The 19008-nt window shown below is 36.6% G+C and overlaps 1 protein-coding gene across 6 annotated transcripts in view; it reads right to left on the reverse strand.

The window, feature by feature from the left end:
• Positions 1–19008, reverse strand: part of SLC4A10 (solute carrier family 4 member 10) — a 146526-nt gene that overhangs the window by 86797 nt on the left and 40721 nt on the right. For 4 of the 6 annotated variants that reach the window (XM_054278048.1, XM_054278047.1, XM_054278046.1 and 1 more), the window contains exon 2: positions 4441–4522. In XM_054278048.1, coding sequence (XP_054134023.1) covers positions 4441–4522 — 82 coding nt within the window. Of the gene's footprint in view, positions 1–4440; positions 4523–7268; positions 7459–19008 lie in introns of all 6 variants that reach the window. The other 2 variants (XM_054278050.1, XM_054278049.1) reach the window with 1 other exon arrangement.

A 19008-nucleotide genomic window follows, 5' to 3' on the forward strand; every position in this document is an offset into this window, starting at 1 on the left:
ATCAAGGCCAGGTTATTAAAATTTATATTCTTTCAGTCCTATGAGCTGCTAGGTCCTATTAATTTTCAGGTAAATAATGTCAGTGGCAGACAGGTGTGCTATGATGTTATTTCTACAAAAAAGGTCCAGTCTCTGAGAATAAAAGGCTGCTTAAAACTCAAATTTCTACTAAGTAATAATATATGGAGTTTAGCATTTAATCACAATGAGGTTTTTCATATATTAACCCTAACAGTACATAATCAAAATTTCATTTAAATAATTTTTAAATTATTGTCACAAGCTGGAACAAATATAAAAAGAAGAAAAAAAAACTAAAATAATTCTTTTAAAAGAGAATAATTAAATCTGGAAGCTCTAGAGTTTCACTGTTTCTGTTCAGTATCCACTATCAAAATTATCCTTCATGCAGGTTGTTAATTACAAAAAATCTCTACAAAATTTACAATTAATTTTTGGTTAATTAGGTTTAAACTCTCGGCTTCTGCATCATTCTGTGTTGTGCTAGAGATATTTATATTCTAATTAAGATTGAAGGTTTTTTGTAACTTTCAGTAAGCAATCCACGTAATCTGAATGTTGTAAAAAGTGTCAGGAGGCATATCCTGAGTCATATTCATGCATATACTGGATACAGTGTTTTATGTATCCTCAGAGACATGAAACACAGCAAACTTGATTTCCCCTGAGGCAAATTTTCCCATGCCACTTAGGCAGATTAAATGAATGAAACATAAAAAGCTTAAGCAAAATCCTGACTTGCCTGAATCAAGGATCATTTTGCCATTTTCTCCAACAGAACCAGAATTCATCCCTGACTCATGCTGGGACCTTCACCTAACCATCTGATCTCCACCCATCTCCCTGTTGAAGCTGCTTCTCAAACCAGGCCACAGCAATACCCAGAGCAGTTCTGAAATACTCTCACAAAAATCCTCAATCTGCAGCTGGGCACCTCCAGCAAGGAGTCCATGGAATGGCCACTTTTCCCCTCGGCTAACAGAGTGGCCATAAGGAAAAGACCTTGGCCAGAGTGTATTTAATGTCAACCCCTTTGCCTATCTGCATAGCCCAAAAGTCAGCATGTGACCTGAGAGCATCTGAGCTCTTCAGCAATCCAAGTACTTTTGACCCATGAGATAAGCAGCAGGTACATCCATCTGATCAGAAACTGTTCTCACTCAACACGCACTGAAGCAATGGCAGCCAGCCAGAGACAGCCCCATGGAATGAGCTGAGAGCAGCTGCTGAAGGGCACATCTGTCCAGGAAAACCTCCCTAGCTGCCCTCACTACAGGTACATGTACAACCTGTCATTTTGCAATTAAATACTTGAGCAGCCAGAATCAGTGCCCAATTCTCATTTAGGAATTCCACCACTGATTAAAATGACAGCATATTTATTTCAGTAGGATTTTGTTTGTACACACATTCAAAGATTACATACAAAACAGGTGATTATAACCAGGAAATATAATCTCTTTTTTGCTTTTAGAAATGCTTTCTCAGTCCCTCAATCAATGCAATAGTCAGACAAATGACCTATTGAATATTAGTGACTGATCCTGACCTTACAACTCACAAAAACCTAACTATGTGGAAAAAAAATTTGTGCTGAAAATCTGAAAGTCAAAGCTCTCCAACAATTCACCTCTGAAGCACTACAAAACTTAAGTAAAAAGATACAATTTGAAGCACTTACTGCACTAAGATGAGCACCACATCTCTTCTGTTTCCATAGGTACTGCAGTTCCTGCCTTACGTTCTCAAAGTTTTACTATACTGCTCATGGAAAGAAAATACTGATCTGGAGAGACTGAGGCAAAAATCTATTCTTGTGTCCATTCTTTGAGACACGATTAAACACCATATCTTCATGCTTTCAGCAAGAAATGTACTTGCAATACACTTGCACAATGACTGCCTAAAATATGCAAGTCCAAATATTTACTAGGCTTTGAAATTTCAGATGGAAATTTTAGTACACATTTAAATCTGTATTTCTGAAGTTTGAATGTTGATAGTTTAAATATTTTTTTAAAAGACAAAATACTTACAATTATATGATTTAATAAGAAGAAATTGAATACTGGTTTTCAAATTTAAACCTGCAGCTCTTCATATGAATTGCAATTTTTGTAATGTTGCTGACATTGAAATTTACACCCTGTTCTTCCCTAGAATATTCAGTAACTAGCTATTTACATTTTAAAACATAAACCCAATTAAATGCCTGCCAAAAAGCTAATTACATAATACATATTAATAGCCTGGTTATACTCTTTTTCTAAGATATACAATTAGCACCTGATTATTTAATTTCATATTTCATAGTTGTTATGTCATTAGGAAAAAGGTACATTTTTCAGCAGAACCCAACACAATGTCAGTGAATGAGACAGGTATTTGTGAGTCACATTCTCTGTTTCCAGGGGGAGAAGTGCTTAGATGTACTGCAAAACAAATGGACATGCTATTGACAGCAACTGTATATTAAAATCTGCAATGTCTTCAAAACTTATTATGTCACCTGGTGTTTTGAATGTAGTGATTACAAATTTAAGGACAAACTGATCTGAGCTTAGAGTGAGCATGACATCATCTGAGAAAGCTAACTGCATCATGAAGGATTGATTCTACACAGAAAAGTTGTTTTCTTAGAACATTATGAAACAATAGGGTTTTCTTTTTAATAAAAGCAGATTCATTTGATAACTGCAGAATTTTTCAATATTCTGAACTTAAATCAGCTTAAATTGATGGGAAGATTGTGAGAGTGTCACTGCCATGTTCCAGTTTCTACTGATAACATCTTAAGACCATATCTTTGAAATAATATTTTCACTGATATTTCACAGGAGCAACTCTACACATATAGGATGGTGGGGGAAAAATAATTAAATTAACAGTTCTTAAATTATGTTTCACAAAGTCACATGTGGAACATCACAGTAATTCTGACAACCTTAATGTGACTTAAGCTTATGTGACTGAGCTTAAAGATGTCATTCTGCAGAAAGCTGTCCATCTTTAAAATGCCACCTCACTATCATCAATAAAATGACTCAGCAAAAGGATATTTTTGTGGGTTGACTCACCCCACAAAATCTCTGTGAGTCAGTACCATGGAGAAAGGGAGACAGGAAGCTCCCACTCTTCTACTGGGTGTTTTTCTGAGGACACCACATACAGTGGTTTCTCTTTGATCAAGGATGCAATCAAGAGACTGAAGACCACAGATTAAATGTGAGATTCACAACAGGAGGTTTTGTGCTTATGCCCATAACTGGCCTTGCCAGCCTGACCCACTGGAGACACCAAAACTCTAAATGCCACCCTGAAACATCTCACCGGAGATCCATCCTTGCACGCACCCAGACTTCCCCCAGGCTGAGTAGAGAGCTACCTACCTCAGCCATGCCACACTGCACAACATCTAACATCCTTCTGTGAGAGACAAGCTCACACAGACACAGCCAGGCTCCTCTCAAATGCAGCTACGTCTGCTTTTTGAGGGAGGCACTGCTGAAGGAAGCAGTAACAGAGTTGCTGTGTAATGTTAGTTTTTCAATGAAACCATCAATATGGCCAGCACATATCAGATAACACAAAGTTCATACAGACATGGAAAAAAAGAAAAACAAAATGAAGTAATCAATGGTAGGCATTTAGAAAACTCAAGTTCCTACATGTTGATCTTAGTATTTCTTTTGGGCTAGTTCACGTGTGCATCTGTGTGGCAAAAACAGGAACCTCCATGTCCCACTAAAAGAAGCTAACAAAATCAGCCACTTCCAGTCTCAGGAAAGGGACATCACATATACAACAGAAACTAATTTTCATTATAACTATGACTTAGGGGCTCACACAACTCAATACAAGAGTTTAAGTACAGCAGTAACCAAAACTTGGGATACACTACACAAACAGAAATGCAACTGACTCATTAGACCAGTATCTAAACAGTTCTCATAATTTCTCACTTTCTTCTACATGGTCAAGTAAGGTGGTTTCTCTAGTGGATAACAGTAAATATGTATCCAATCTCTGACACTCCAGAATGCTTTTGTTCAGCTGAAGATGTGGCTAGGCAACTACACGAGGATTGTAATGCAAATGTAGAAGCCTTTTTAAGTACTAAATCAGCAGTCCTGCTTGCAATTGCATATTCGAAAGCTTAAAAGACTTATCTAAACTCACACATGCATATTCACAGGGCTCGACCACAGATCACGATAAACTAGCAAACTCCTTCCACCATCATCTGTTTCTGGACACTGCTGTGGCAGAAGACAATATTTCTTTAAAATAAATGACAATATTCTACTCTCTTGTCTCTTTGCATCCCTGCTCAAATCAATAAGTTTACACATTTGGAATTACATTTCAGTACTTTCAGGAGAAAGTGACAACATAAAGTACAGAAAAATCATCCCTCACCTTCTAGATCTTCCTTTTCAAAATGTGTCTTGAGAATGGAGCGAGTTCCACCTCTGTCCACAACAGCCTCTTCATCATTTCTCTACAAAACAGAAAAAAAGACAGATAAGCTACTTTGCATTTGGAAACTATTGGCAAGATTGTACAGTAATATAAAACAAAAATGTTTTTATTATTTCAACTTTTCCAACTCAAGAACAAAAAGGGGTGTAAGAATTTAATTTTACTTATTAAATGTATATCTTTAGCATCAGTTTTTACTGAGATATGATTACAGCTAACTGTGACATGCAAAAATTCTGGTAAAACCTGCAAGATGATGAGTAAACACTGGTTACTGGAAACCAAGAAAAACATGAGCCAATAGGACAATGAAAGAGATGAGAGAAGAAATGTCTGATCAAGGCAGCTTTATTCTTGTGCACCTTAGGAAAGGGGTTGCACATGTATTTTTGTTTTTAGATCAGGATCGTGAGCTACATGCACAATTCCCTAACTATTACTACTAAAATTCCTTATACTTCACCAAAGCTAGACAATAACACTCAGTGACAATATGGTAAGAAATAAAACTAACACCATGAAATCGACTGACTTCACTTACTGGTGAATTGCAAAGCCTTTGCTTTTCTTTACAAACACCGAGCTGAATTTAGTATAAAGCAGGCAGCATATACTAATAGCAGAAAACAGAAAAGCTATTCTTCCTCAGGAACATATATTTCATGGTTAATTTTAACTTATATTCATACATGCATTTAAACTGTACTCTCCATTGCACTGTAAACGTAGTACGTGATTAATAAGTGTATTCTAGTCAGGCCAGGTAAGGTACAGAAATCTGTCATTTTGTCATTTCTGACATGAAGGAAAAAAACCCAACTCATTTGCCTGAACAGAAAAATATTTGGGGGGTTCAGCAACAAGACACTAGCTGTGCTAAAATGAGTATCTTGTTCACTACGAGTTTGACATCACTTGTGAAAAAATCCAGCTACTAAATACAGTCTATATTTCACAACATGAAATATTAATTTCCATTAAATTATTATGAAAAACGATGCATTATACAAAAGTATCAATTAATATATTTACTTGTCATTAGTAGAGGGGTTTCAGCAAGTGATATTAGAACTAGAACTACTTGATTTCTATACATAAAATTGGTATCTTAATGCAAGTCTGAAGCAAGGGGATTTAAATACCAGTGTTGCATGATAAATATACATCTATATATATAATGCAATGGAATATAATGAGAAATGAAAGTCTTTGAGCACCTCTCCTTAAATATCGGATGCCCCAGGCAAAAAGATTCACTTATATAGCTGGATGTGGTACATTCTGGATGTGAGTTTTTGTTTCAGGCTCCTTTCTTTTTTAAAAATAGCTGTCATGCTGTAGCTATCTTACATAGAAAAATCCTACAAATGTGTCAGCACCAAGCATCTGGGCTGTTAAAGAAAGAAAGACCAAGTGTTAAAATGTCTTTATTAGAGCTTTCCCATAGATAATAGTACATAACTAAAATATGACAATAAGAAATGGGCTTCTATTGAAACTGTTTTGTCTTTTAATAATTTAGAATTAGATAATAACCCATTAAGATGTATCAGGAAAGTATAACTTTGCCCAAGCCATTTGATCATTTTACTAAAATGAATCCATTATTTTAAAGCAGTTAGACATAACAATGCCATGCCTCTGGGTGAGTGATTAGGCAGGATGTCAAAGTCCAAGTATTAGAGCCATATCATAAATAATGCTATTCTAGCATAAGACATTCACATCAGAAAGGAAGCAATGTTAGGGAGAATTTACAGTGGGGAAAATAATAAATTGCTGGGCAGTTTAAAGCCTTTACTGATTATCTAAGTAAATTAAATACAAATTAATTCATTAATATTTATCAAAATATGCTCATACACTTTGACTTCTCCTTTCCCATGTGTTCAATTTTCAGCTTCTGGCAGACTTTTACTTCTCTGCCTCCTCTTCCTGTAATGTCACAGCAAGTCTCAGCCTTGCCTCATTCTCAGAAGTGGGTTTATTCCATTAATATTACAGAAAAAAACAGCTTAATTGGGAGTGCTGTGTTGTTAGCAATTCACTTGTCAAACTCTGAGCAAAGTCCAATTAAACAGGCCTGGCACTGAACATGCTGACTTCCCAGGGAGCAGCATCAGAGGCACCTCACATTTACCAGCACAAGAGTTGTACTGCATTTACTCTAGAAGTAATTTCTGACTCCTGAACTGCCCCCTTGGAGGAGGGGAGAGGTGAGACAAAGGTTCACTTGCAGTTTCGTGCTTAAACTCACTGGGTGGTGAGGTCGATTGCAACACAAATAAAAACAGATCCCACTCCACTTTCCCCTGGATTAATAGGGACTGGAAACCTAATTTCAATTAGTAAGGCTCTGGTTTTTATTAGAATTTCAGGAAAACTACAAACTTATTATTTTTAAGTGCTGCAATAAATGAGAGTTTGAAACTGAAAGTATAGGCAAGACTAACCATAATACAGTCTTGGAAGAAAGAATTCATGCCAACCAAACTCCACACTAGCATCCTCAAAGCCATGAATCTTGGGCCAATCTGCAGCTTGGCCCATCAATTTTAGAAGGCTCAGAATAAGGCATGAAAACTAAAAGCTCCTCATTGCCATGCCACGTTTATGTCAGAATTCTACCTCTTCTTCCTTTTACACCATTTGAAGATGATGAAGGTACAAAATTTTACATAAGGCACAAATCTGCAAGGACTGGAGTAGTGAAACCATACAGACATACTGCAGCAGTCTGCAAACAAATGTGTGGACACACTGACCATGTGCAAGTCCTTGGAACTGTCCATTACTGCAATGAGTTGCTTGCTGAGTCCAGTGAACACTGTGGTCTACTGCTTAAAGCATGGAAGAGGGATCCAGGAAGTCCCCGAGCGCTAATCCTGGATCTGCCACTGACTCGCTGTGTGGCCTTGGGAAAGTCACTTAATCTCTGTGCCTCAGCTTCCCCATCTGTAAAATAGGGATAATAATACTTACTCATCTACCTTCCTCACTGGGCTGCTCTGTACCAAATAAATTTTCACACAGCATTCCAGAGCTGCAAGGCACTATAGAAGTGCCAAGTCATTGAATTTAAGAAATTTTACCCATGTGAATAGATAATGTTAGGAAATAAGAAACTGACAAAAAACATTAAGGCATAAACTTTCTCTTTTTTTTACATCAAATCAATGTATACTAATACCTTGCAATAATTTTACATCGCACAACAAAAATATATAAGAATAAATGTAAGGAGTTTTTTTCTGCCAGCCTAATTTAAGAGCAATGCTGGAGAAGCCAGTGGAATTATATTTCAGTAAAAGGTATAATCAGAGTGTAATAAACTTTTCATAAAAAATAGAGCATTTTTTCACTCTCCTTTTCATAATATTTGTTAATATCTTATGGTTTTACATAGTCATCACACAATAGTTAATCTAAAATTTATTTCCCTACAATAATAAAATACCAGCAAACACACATTAGAAGAAATAATGTATCTGATAGAAAATAGCAAGAAAAAGCCAAAGCTTTTTACATGGAAACCACAAGATCCTTAGAGACTAGGGCCCAGCAACCCTACTCAGTCCATAATTTTTTTCATGTGTTACATTTTCCAAATGAATGCTGGAAAGACCGTCAACATGCAGCAGCAGCATATTTCACAGAAAACATCTATTTAATGAAAGTCTTCTAAAAACAGTTGTTACTATATTTGTCTCTACATACTAGAAGTTCAAACACAGTGGCAAGTAGAGAAAAGCAGACAATAGAGTCATCTTCTGCATGCTTTACATTGCAACCACATACTGAAAATATGCATTTGAAGCTGAACAAAATAAAAGGAAATAAACCACCTTCAAAGACATTACTTTTTGGTAAGTAATCACAAAGGAAGAAGGTCATCATGAGTCTTGGAGTATGGATTTTCAACCCTTAGATAAACAACCTGCTTATCAGAGTATAAAGTGACACTACAGTTGTCGCCAGGAATTTTAAGCGTGTTGTGTAGAAGGAATCAAAAGGCCCATGACTTAGTAACGAAAATCAAATGCCTTAATTGCCCTTTCCACCTATGGATGGATAAAGCTCAGCATCCAGGATATTCCAATATAAAAATGACCTCCTGGAAAACTTCCCAAAGTGACCCTCTTTAGCTATGATACAGCCCTAACTACAATTCTTAACAGGTTGCAAAGAGGTTGGTCCTTAATTTGCCACCTTCCAAAACTGTGCACTGCCCTTCCACACCTCAGAACAACCTAGTTGATGAAAAAATACACTTTTAGAAAAGCTGAGAAGCATCATTTTATGACAGATGTTTTTGTGCCTTTTTACTTACTGTCTATGCTTCCATCACATTGTAGATGACTGGGTGGAGAGAAAAAGGAAATTAACTACTTTCAAAGGTGGATCTGTACAAAGGCACATGACAAACCTCTTTAAATATGTATGTGATAACGTAGACACACACTCTTGTAGAACTTCAGTACATTTCCAGATGATGGAATTAGGACATATTCCACATCTTTTGGATGACAACAAGGTAGGCTGAAGTCCAGATGACAATCTTTGATTTGAAGTTATCTATACAGGTATTATATGTATTTACTACAAGAGGAAAATCAATATATTCTCTTAAAAGAACACTTGCATACATCATAAAAACAACTTGGATACTGGGCAAACATTTACTAAAGATCATCTGTGTTAATCACTACAGTAAATGAAATATTAGTATAACAATAAATATACATTAAGAAACAGGAAATTAGGACAGCAAGGAAGTATTAAATACTTGCAAAGAGTGCGTCTCACTTCTTTCCCTTGGTAGGTTCAGTGATCCACTAGTATGACATCTGTAGCTAATATATTTTGAGTAGACAAATCAAAATGGAAAACTACAAAGAAATTTTTGATCCTTCTTTTTATCCAATTTTTTTCATACTTGGCTATTTTTATTTTCTGTCCTGGTATTTGTTCAGTGTTTTTGCAATAAATTGGAAGATTGTTTCCCTTTGAAATACAATGCAAAAACCAACTACAAAGAGTATTAATATTCTACTCTATTTTTCACAGTTTTTAAGACTCTCAGCCAAATCCTGTCCCTTTTAGATTACATTCTTAATATACTCACAGAATAAACCATATCAACATAACCTAAAGAACCTTTTTTCCAGCATCTTTCTTTCTGTGAAATATATAACAGAGCAGAAGCCATTTTGATTTTTCAGACACTAGAAATTATGCATATGACACACCTGCTGACTCATAAGGAAAATAATCATGGTATTAATTGCTTCTCCATATAAGCCCCTTATTGATGATTAGACAACCTACATAATTCTGAAATGCCATCTGGAACTCAGGAACACCTGTCAGCATAAACCATGAAATTCTGCCTTCCCATAAACAATAGAAAGCTGTAATGTTGTGCTGGTTTTGGCTGGGGCAGAGTTAACTTTGTGCACAGCAGCTGGTAGGGGCTGTGTTTTGGGTTGTGCTGAGCACAGGTTGATCACGCAGAGATGTTTTGTTATTGCTGAGCAGGGCCTGCTCTGAGCCAGGGCCCTTTCTGCTCCTTGTACGGCCGCACTGCAGAGGGGGCTGGGGGTGCCTGGGAGGCACAGCTGGGACAGGGACCCCAACTGACCAAAGGGACATGCCAGACCTCGTGACATCATGCTCAGCATAGAAAGTGGGGGGGAAAAGAGGAAAGGGGGAGGACATCTGGAGTGCTGGCATTTGTCTTCCAAGTCACCATGACCTGTGATGGGGCCCTGCTCTCTTGGAGATGGCTGAACCTGCCTGCCCAGGGAAAGCAGGGAATGAATTCCTTGTTTTGTTTTGCTTGGGTGGGTGGCTTTTGCTTTCCCTATTACACTGTATCTCAATCCATGAGTTCTCGCACTTTTACCCTTCTGGATTTCTCCCTCATGTCACTGGTGTGGGAGTGAACAAGCGGCTGCGTGGGGCTTGACTGCTGGCTGGGGTTTAACCATGACAAACATACAATTACTTCATTTATTTTATATTATCAATAATAGCATATGCTTAAAAGATGGAACCTAAACATGTTCATTTCAGTTTATACGTATTATCATACAGTTAGTGGTATAAAACTTGCATATTTACCTTTCCAGTGGCCAGTAATGAAATACTAAATATTTCTGCAGACACCACACACACAGTTATCTTCTCAGTTCCAACATTACTGTTTTTTATTATATTCATTTTACAGAATCATTAACAGTATTTGTATTTTTAAGGTCATTTTGGTTGAGTTCAGCTTAACATTTCATAAAGATGGCATTACTAAAGATATGGAAAACGAAGTTACTTGAACTCAAGAGCTACCAAGTGCATATTGGAAATATTTTGCAAAGACAATTAGCCTAAATGGCTAAAAAGCTGTTGCACACAGATGCCTGCCTCCCTGTTGCAGGAGGAAAATCACTGGTGACTGCCATGTTCTATCTTGTCCTTTAAAATGTCCTTGAGCAAACAGGCTCACACAAAACTGATTTAATGCACAATGTGTATGCCCACAATTTAGGTGCCATAATTCTTTTCTCTTTCTGAAGACAAGCACACAGGGTTTAAAAAAAAACAACCTTTTTTAATATTATCATGTTTAATTGCTTATATTATATATAACCATATATAGCAATCTTCTGGGGTGGAAAATACAGTGAATTTTATCTTTCAGATGAAATATAATTGCTTTTCCATTCCACTAGCTACATTATATCATCCTTTTCCTCTCTGTCTACCTATCAAAGAAGACCCATCAAAACACATTTATAATGCAACAAGGTCTGTTCTATAAGGTCTGAAGGATCATTTTTTTAAGCATCCCTTTAATGGCACTGCTTTTATGGCAGCTTTCTGGAATAATCACTACTGGTTAACATAAAGCACAGCTCTCCTTTTGGTCAGCTCTGCTCCACATAGTTCAGGCTATGCAACAAAGTAAGAAGCAATTAGTTTTCATCCCAGATTTGCATCTTCCCCGGGGCTGCATGTCATATGCATAAAAGCATCCTTCTCTGTCTTCTTTTTTTCCTCTTTTCTATTTTTATAGCAAAACCCAAGATAATGTTTAGCATGACTCAATAATGAAATGTCATGTTCTGCAATGCTGCTAAAAATTGCACTAATCAGCACAGGCTTCAAAGAACTGATTTGCTACTGGCCTGAGACTGAACACATATTTAATGTTATAATGCAATTTCTGAAACATCTAAGCTTAGAGAAGCATTTCAGACATTAACTCTAAGCACAAAGTATTGCTATAAATAAAACAAAACACAAGCAGAAAATAAACCAAAGCAGTTTTACACAGAATTAAATCTCAGTAATACTTGTCATTCCTGTGTTCATCTGCATTGAAGCATCCTGTACTTGTTATATATCATTATGCACAATAGAGCAGCTATAAACTGACACATAAATATTTCCTTTATATTTGATATGAAATCTTCTTTCTCAGAAAAGCCATTTTAGGTAGGAACAATACATCCTTCCATTTGCAAGGTAAACATGATACACTCTTTTATCTATTCTCCATACACCTGTCCAACTGAAGACAACATTTCTGTTTGAAAAGATTAAACAGAAAATCGAGGCACACGAGGAGCTTGGCTTGTTGCAATGGCCAGGTGCCCCACTTTGTCTGCCTGACACAGTGGGGTGGGGGAGTGGGGACAATTGCAACAGAATATGGACAAAAAGCTTCCCCACTTAAAATGCCTGATAAACCTGTTAGAGCAGTGGATATAATAATAGAATAATCAACTGCTAAATCCTTTCTGGCTTCTGGAAACTGTTTTAAAGCACGTAAAATTAATTGCAGCTGCTTACCATGCTTTGTATGTCTTGGAGTAAATTTATCAGGACTGCTCAAGTGATGCAAACACCTTAAAAAACCTGAACAAGGCTCTTAGGTTACTGTGTTTCCTTGAATATTTTCAGTCATATTCAGAGTCTCAAAACTTCTTCCTTTCCTTCCACCCTATCACTTCTGCCAGATCTGCAAGCTAATCTTTATTCAACTGCTAGTTTCAGCCAGATGTCTGAATAAATAAAAGACAGTACTCCTTGCTGCTATGTAGATGTAAAAGTAGGGTAACATCTTTATGACTGAGATTTTATTCCTTTTACTTCATATTTTTTACTATACTGTGACATACTTAGAAGTTCTAGAGAGGAGAACAGCGTAGAGGGTTGTTTTGTCCTCTGTGGTTATTATTTCAATTTCTTATGTCATTCTGATGCGGTGCCATTAGCTGAAATCCTCTTTTCTCACTTCATTGCAATGGAGATGTCAACTACTACAGAGAAGTCTAACAGCAAGAAGATGGATGTGAAGACTTTATCCAAAGCCTAAATGAAATTTAATTTTAGCTTGTCTGGCCTCTCTCTTGTCCCAGTGCCAGGTGAGGACAGACCCAGCATAACAGCCCTATTCAGGTGTAGTTAGAAGCTGAACATGCAGACTTTAGCCCACTATGCAATAGGATTTCAGCTGCCTGGCACCAAAGGGGGGGAAAAACGTGTCATTGCTAGTTTCTTAATCAGCAGTAAGATGTATTTGGTTTTAAGCTGGATACACTTCCCAGCTTAAGGGGTCTCCTTTCAGCCTCAGAAATTACGACATGTTTTCAGATTTCTTCACCTCAAAATAGGGTCAGGGAGAGGAATCATAGAAGACAGTCTTCTTGAAGCAGCTACTCATGTGGAAATAGCAAGTGCAAAGAAGAAAAAGGGTCATGACCAACTTTTTAGAACCCATTTTGACAACAACTACAACACAGGAGACAGGAGTTTTTGTCTTCCTTTACAGCCAGCCACAAAAATTATGTTGTTTGGCAACAGCATCTTTTAGATGCAAATATATGCCAACCACATTTCAAAACCACCTTTTTTGATATTATAAGCCAGCAAGATCAACAATAAACTAAATCCCTCTCTCAGAAACACCAATATAATGTTCAGCAATTCTTCTGCTTCTCAAACCACTTTCAATTGTATTTGACAAACACTTTCTTCCAACACAATCCAAGGATTAGTGAAGGCAGCAGGAAGGTTTCTCATGCTGACCTCCCACAGAATTATGCCAACACTAGTGATATTGCTTCCCTTCTAGCAGTGGAGGTAGCCTGGCTGAACCAAATCTAACTGAAGTTTTAAAAATAGTGTGGCCATTTTGCCATTCATTTTCAGGAAAAAATTAACATCCAATACTATAAAATTTTCTGTTACAAGCCCAAAGATCAAATCAGATTCTGTGTGATCCTTCAGAGCTGACTTCTATATGAGCTATTTGTGCTCCAGAAGAGAAAAGAAGATTGTGTTTGGGTTTTTTGGCTTTTTTAAACTGAAATCGGTAAATAGTTTCCTTGAATAAAACTGACAGATCTTCCTAATCAAATTGAACTGTAGGGTTTAGTCTAAAGATTTCCCAAGTCATCTATATTTTCAGGGAGTAATTTCAGCAGAAAATCTAGAACTGATGACCCAGTGTTTCTGCTCTCCAAAGATTTAGGTTGATCTATGTGATTTTGTTGTCATGAGTAAATTTTTTATCACAGCAACTGTAATTTATGTGACTGAAAAACACAAATTTGTATCGCTGAGAATTGTTCTGCTGCATGCAAATGAACAGCTACCACCATAGAAATGAAGAGACCTTTTGCACTGTCAATACAGTCAGAGCATGAGGAGAAACTTTTCATCTCATAGTTAGACAATGATATCCTGATTATCTTTGCTCTCCCTCTTTATCTGCCGCAGATCATCAGTGAGCCATGGTGACCAGGAAAGGTAATCCTAGAGAAAAGAGTTAGGAGCCCCTTGTTCACAAGAAGATAAAAAAATAATTAAATCCTCCAAGCCACTTACAATACTATCAGCTATCTGAAAGCTCAGGTGGTCTTCTCTTAATTCACACAGGCATTAAGAAAAGGAAACAGTACAGAAGTAGTGAGGACAGGGAAGGGAAAAGTAGAAAAGAAATAAGTGAGCTAATGATATTGATAATGTATTCTGAGAAATAACAGGACAAATGAACAGATTTCAAATGCGAAGTCACTTGTGCATCCTTTCTCCCCTGGCAATGAAACACTGCACTGTAAGGAAAATTTTCATACTGAAGACTCATCCAAAATATATTGGGAAAATGATCATGACAGTGGATTAGATAAGAAGTGATTTATATAGTTTACAACTTTAGACAGCACAACATAAATAATCAGGAATTTGAAAAGTGCTGCCAAAGAATCAAAGATAAATATGAATTAAGTAGTAGTTGAACTGGTCTTCCTGCCTCTCAGATATAAGAATTAAACTTGTACGCATCGCCCACCTGTTGTAATCTGTAAGCTTTAAAATCATCACTTCCATGTGATGGAGAACAACATCTGGTTGTCCTACACAAGTCTAGACACTTGAAAATAAAAATAAGCTACAAGTTAAAAACACCTTATATAACTGTAATAGTGTGCTTCATATTGAAATTATAGAATGTAACTTTTGGAACGAAAAAGGGACAAGTATTACTATAGAGTAGAAAGTAGGCAGGAACATGGCAGTACATCTTCTGTCAGTGCTTCTACATGAAAATGTTTTATTTTTAGAAAAGATTATTATTTTCATTTTAAATTTTCTCATAATGCCACTTAATTGACAGACTCCTATGCAAATGTAGAGAACAGCAAGGAAGGACACACCAATGTCCATCAGACAGAGCTTTGAAGGGTACTTATCTAAATGGCCCCAGTGGTCAGTACTTTAGGAAAGCAGCAGAAATTACTAGATATCAAGTTTTACTGGCACATCACAGGTAATGAAATTTTTAAGTTACATATCATTGCTTCCATCTCAGTGTACTGCTCTAAAGTGAAAACAGTTACAAGCACGATGACAAAAAATAATATCCAACACATACCCTTCATACCCTTCCTTGTCAAGATAACACCATCTCCTATTATTAAAGCATGGATTCTTTTGTGGTGAACACAAAAAGAAAATTCTTCTAATTTAAACATGCCACAAGCTATTTGGATCAATCTTTGATTTATTATAAGTTGTACCAGGCTTATCATATAATCATTGAGGTTGTAGAAGACCTCCAAGATCACCAAGTCCAACTTTGACCTAATACCACCATACCCACTTAACTATACACAAAGTTCTTGAATACTCACTCATTTTTAGAACACTTAGTGCAACAGGCATTTCCTCTTCAGGCCCAATCTTAATGTAGGTATTAAAAAATAATAATAACCTGCTGCTCTATATTTACTCATACAACCATTCTTCCTCAGACCTGCAAGTTCTTCCTATTTTTACTTTGACTAGCATTGTTATTAAATAAGTATGTCTGTGAATATGTGGAGAAATAAAAACAATGTTTATGGGCTCCATTGATACACATGCTGCAAATACAGGCATGATGTGCTTGTCAAAAAAAATTACTTAATTTATAAATCAATACTCACATCACTTAAAGGAGGTCTAACAGCTTACAGGAATACAACAACAAATAGCCATGAGTTAAGGGTACTTAGCAACCTAAGTGTGATAAGATGAACACAACTAGCACATCTGCCATGTCACTAAAGTGTTATCATTCACTTTACAGACTGCAGAAAGAGTTTTGATGAGGATCTTCAAAGATTGGGTGCTGTAAAAGAAAGTTCACTAATGATTATAACATGAATAGCAATTGGGAAATCAAAATTGATACTATACTGCCAGTACAGCTAACACAAGATTCAACCTCACGGTAAAATCTCTCTCTTGGAAGGGAAAGTACAAGGCCAGTTGAAAAGCTGTTAAAAGAAAGACAAGAAGATGTATTGTATTTGTATTTGAGTAGATGAGTAAATAGACCTTAAATAGCAAGTGATGTAGGCAGAGTGATAAGCAAAGATGATATTAACACCAGTAATCAAGTGAAGGAAAGCCGTAAGTATTAACGTCAGCCAGACAGATGAGATCACAACAGTCACAGTGCTGAGGTGAGCCAGACCTCAATCGGATTTATGGCTACATGACCAAATAGGAGCTATCAGCTTTCAGAGCCACCCAGGCCAAAAAGAGCACATCAGGAAAGAAAAGGAAAGAAAATTCAAGATTATTTCTGACATGATTACATTCAGGTGATCACTGAAGACCAAGCAAATTTTCTGTGCTAAGCAGGGTTTAACTAGACTGGGGGAAAACTATTAAAAAAAAAAAAAGCAGTGGTGCCTTCATAAAGGTTATGCTCATGGCTAAATTATCTGAAGTAAGGTGTGGAGGAGGATGCAAAGCTGAGTATGAACTCCTGAGAGATCTAAACATACACCTACATACAGAAAGAGAAGGGGGAGAGGAAGACCCACGCAATAAAAAACTGAGTCTGTAAAGAGAAACAATCAACAAGGACAAAATGACAAATGTCTAAGAACAACAAAATTTAGTGAAGACTATAACATAGCATCACAGAGAGATGACAGATGGAGTGGAGGAGAATAAAGGATTAGACTGGAATTCCTCCAGGAAGAAGTCAAGTGGAACATTAGTGACATAAATTTCAGTGCAAAAGACAGAAACCAGAAGTAAGCAGCTCTAGAAAGGCATTAGAAGTCAAGAAGTTAAGACAAGTGTACAAAGCATATGAATAGGGAGAGTGGGGAGTGGGAGCAGATGAAGAAGGTCAAGGGTAAGGACATTAATCTGGTGAATAGAAACTTCTGGAGTAGAGGGTTGGCTTGTGCTGAGTTCTTTTTTTTAATATTAAGAGACAGACATACTTCTTGTGTAAGGGAAGGAATGCAAAGAGAGAAGCAAAAATTCTTAAAAAGTCAGAATATGGAAAGGAACTAGAAAAAGTTAATTGGAACAGGTTCAAAGACTACAAAACAAAAAATTCTGTTTCAGGAAACAAAAAGGAAGCTTGAATTTTGACCTTAGTTTGTTAGTTTTAAGAAATTCACATGGAAATATGGGGTAATAGATTAACTAAATGGAGGGCTGTATGACTAATAAAAAATACAGAACAGGCAAAACTGCAAGCAAAAATATTCATAACAGATGACAGAAATCCCAGAGATTAAGAAATATGGAAAGTCAGCAGAATCAAAAGATTTTCACCAGAGATAGTCAGCAGTATCTTTGAGGCATTGCAGATGGCATTAGGAACTGAGAAAATGGATACTGGGAGTCAGCCAGGACAATGAATGTTAGAAGGGTTTGGAACTGTATGAGAAGAACAAAAAATAGTGCCTAAAGGGAACTGATAAGCTGATAGAAGAAAGTAAAGAGGAATAAAGGAAATCCAGATCATCAAGATCAATAAAACAGAAGTTTTACAAAGTCTCAATCCAAGAGAGAAAGAATAAAAATCTTTTTGAAGTTCCAGTAGTCATCACAGAAAAGGAACTTGGATAACACAGTGCAGGGACAAGACCAACTCAAGCATGAGGCTGATTTGGCACATGGTGTATAGTTCAAATGAGAAACAGTACCAGGGCAGCTACAGAGCTGGATGGTTATCCATATGGAGACTGAAGGGTGAGAAATTATGAATGGAATATAGTTGGAAGTCAAAGTCAGACAGAGATAGGAACAGGTATAGTTGTATGCATGTACACCATAAAAATATTAGAAAGGCAGAAGGAAATTCTATTGCTAAATAAATAAATAATAAATAGGAGCAGAAAGAACTCAGAACAGCACAGAAGTACCTAATTCTTTGACCTAAAGTCAAAGCAGATAATGTTTTAGGTAACAATCTCCACAGAAAGGCCCAGAGATGAGGCAGTGTTAATAAACAAGGGGAAAAATCTCTGTGGGCTGGAGGGAACTGCAGGAGGTAGAAAAAAACCATCTAGATTCTTTGAGACCAGTAACATTCTAGAAACATCAAGTAAATTAAAACAATACCAAATAATAGAGGAGATAAAGAGTTTTGCACTCAAAGAAGCAAGGGAGTTACAGAAATTTCACAAGCTGAACAAGAGGCAGATGTAATTTAAGGGAGGAAGGGAAGGACATTACACCAAAGTGTAATCCAGGCATGGGTTGATATAAGATCATGCAAAGCATCAGAAAACACAAAGATAAATTGGCACCAACAAAGTAATCAAAAATCTCAAGAGAAAGGAAACAGCACTATAATAATTGTTGTTCTTTCATATACCCAGAAACTTCTGTTATCTGAAGCTGTTACACATATACTCTCTGACATACATTACTTGTTTTAACAAACAACATGGTGATTTCAAATGCTAGTTGATAAGGATGATTTGCTGTGACATAGTTATAATAGGAAAGATTTAATCCCCTGAAGCTTTTACTGCATGCCAAGTCCATATAAGCAGTACTGGTCAAAGCATTTTATACTTGTACACTCTGTAACCACATAAAAAGTTCATGCCAATTTACACTAATAAATCTTTTGTAACGTGGAACTGGACTAATCTGAGTCCTATTGTCACTGGAATTTTAATCACATTTATGGATCGTTTG

This window comes from Melozone crissalis, unplaced genomic scaffold (assembly GCF_028551555.1).
Source record: "Melozone crissalis strain CALT ecotype California unplaced genomic scaffold, PUWL_Pcris_2 ptg000023l_1, whole genome shotgun sequence".
Taxonomy (NCBI): Eukaryota; Metazoa; Chordata; class Aves; order Passeriformes; family Passerellidae; genus Melozone; species Melozone crissalis.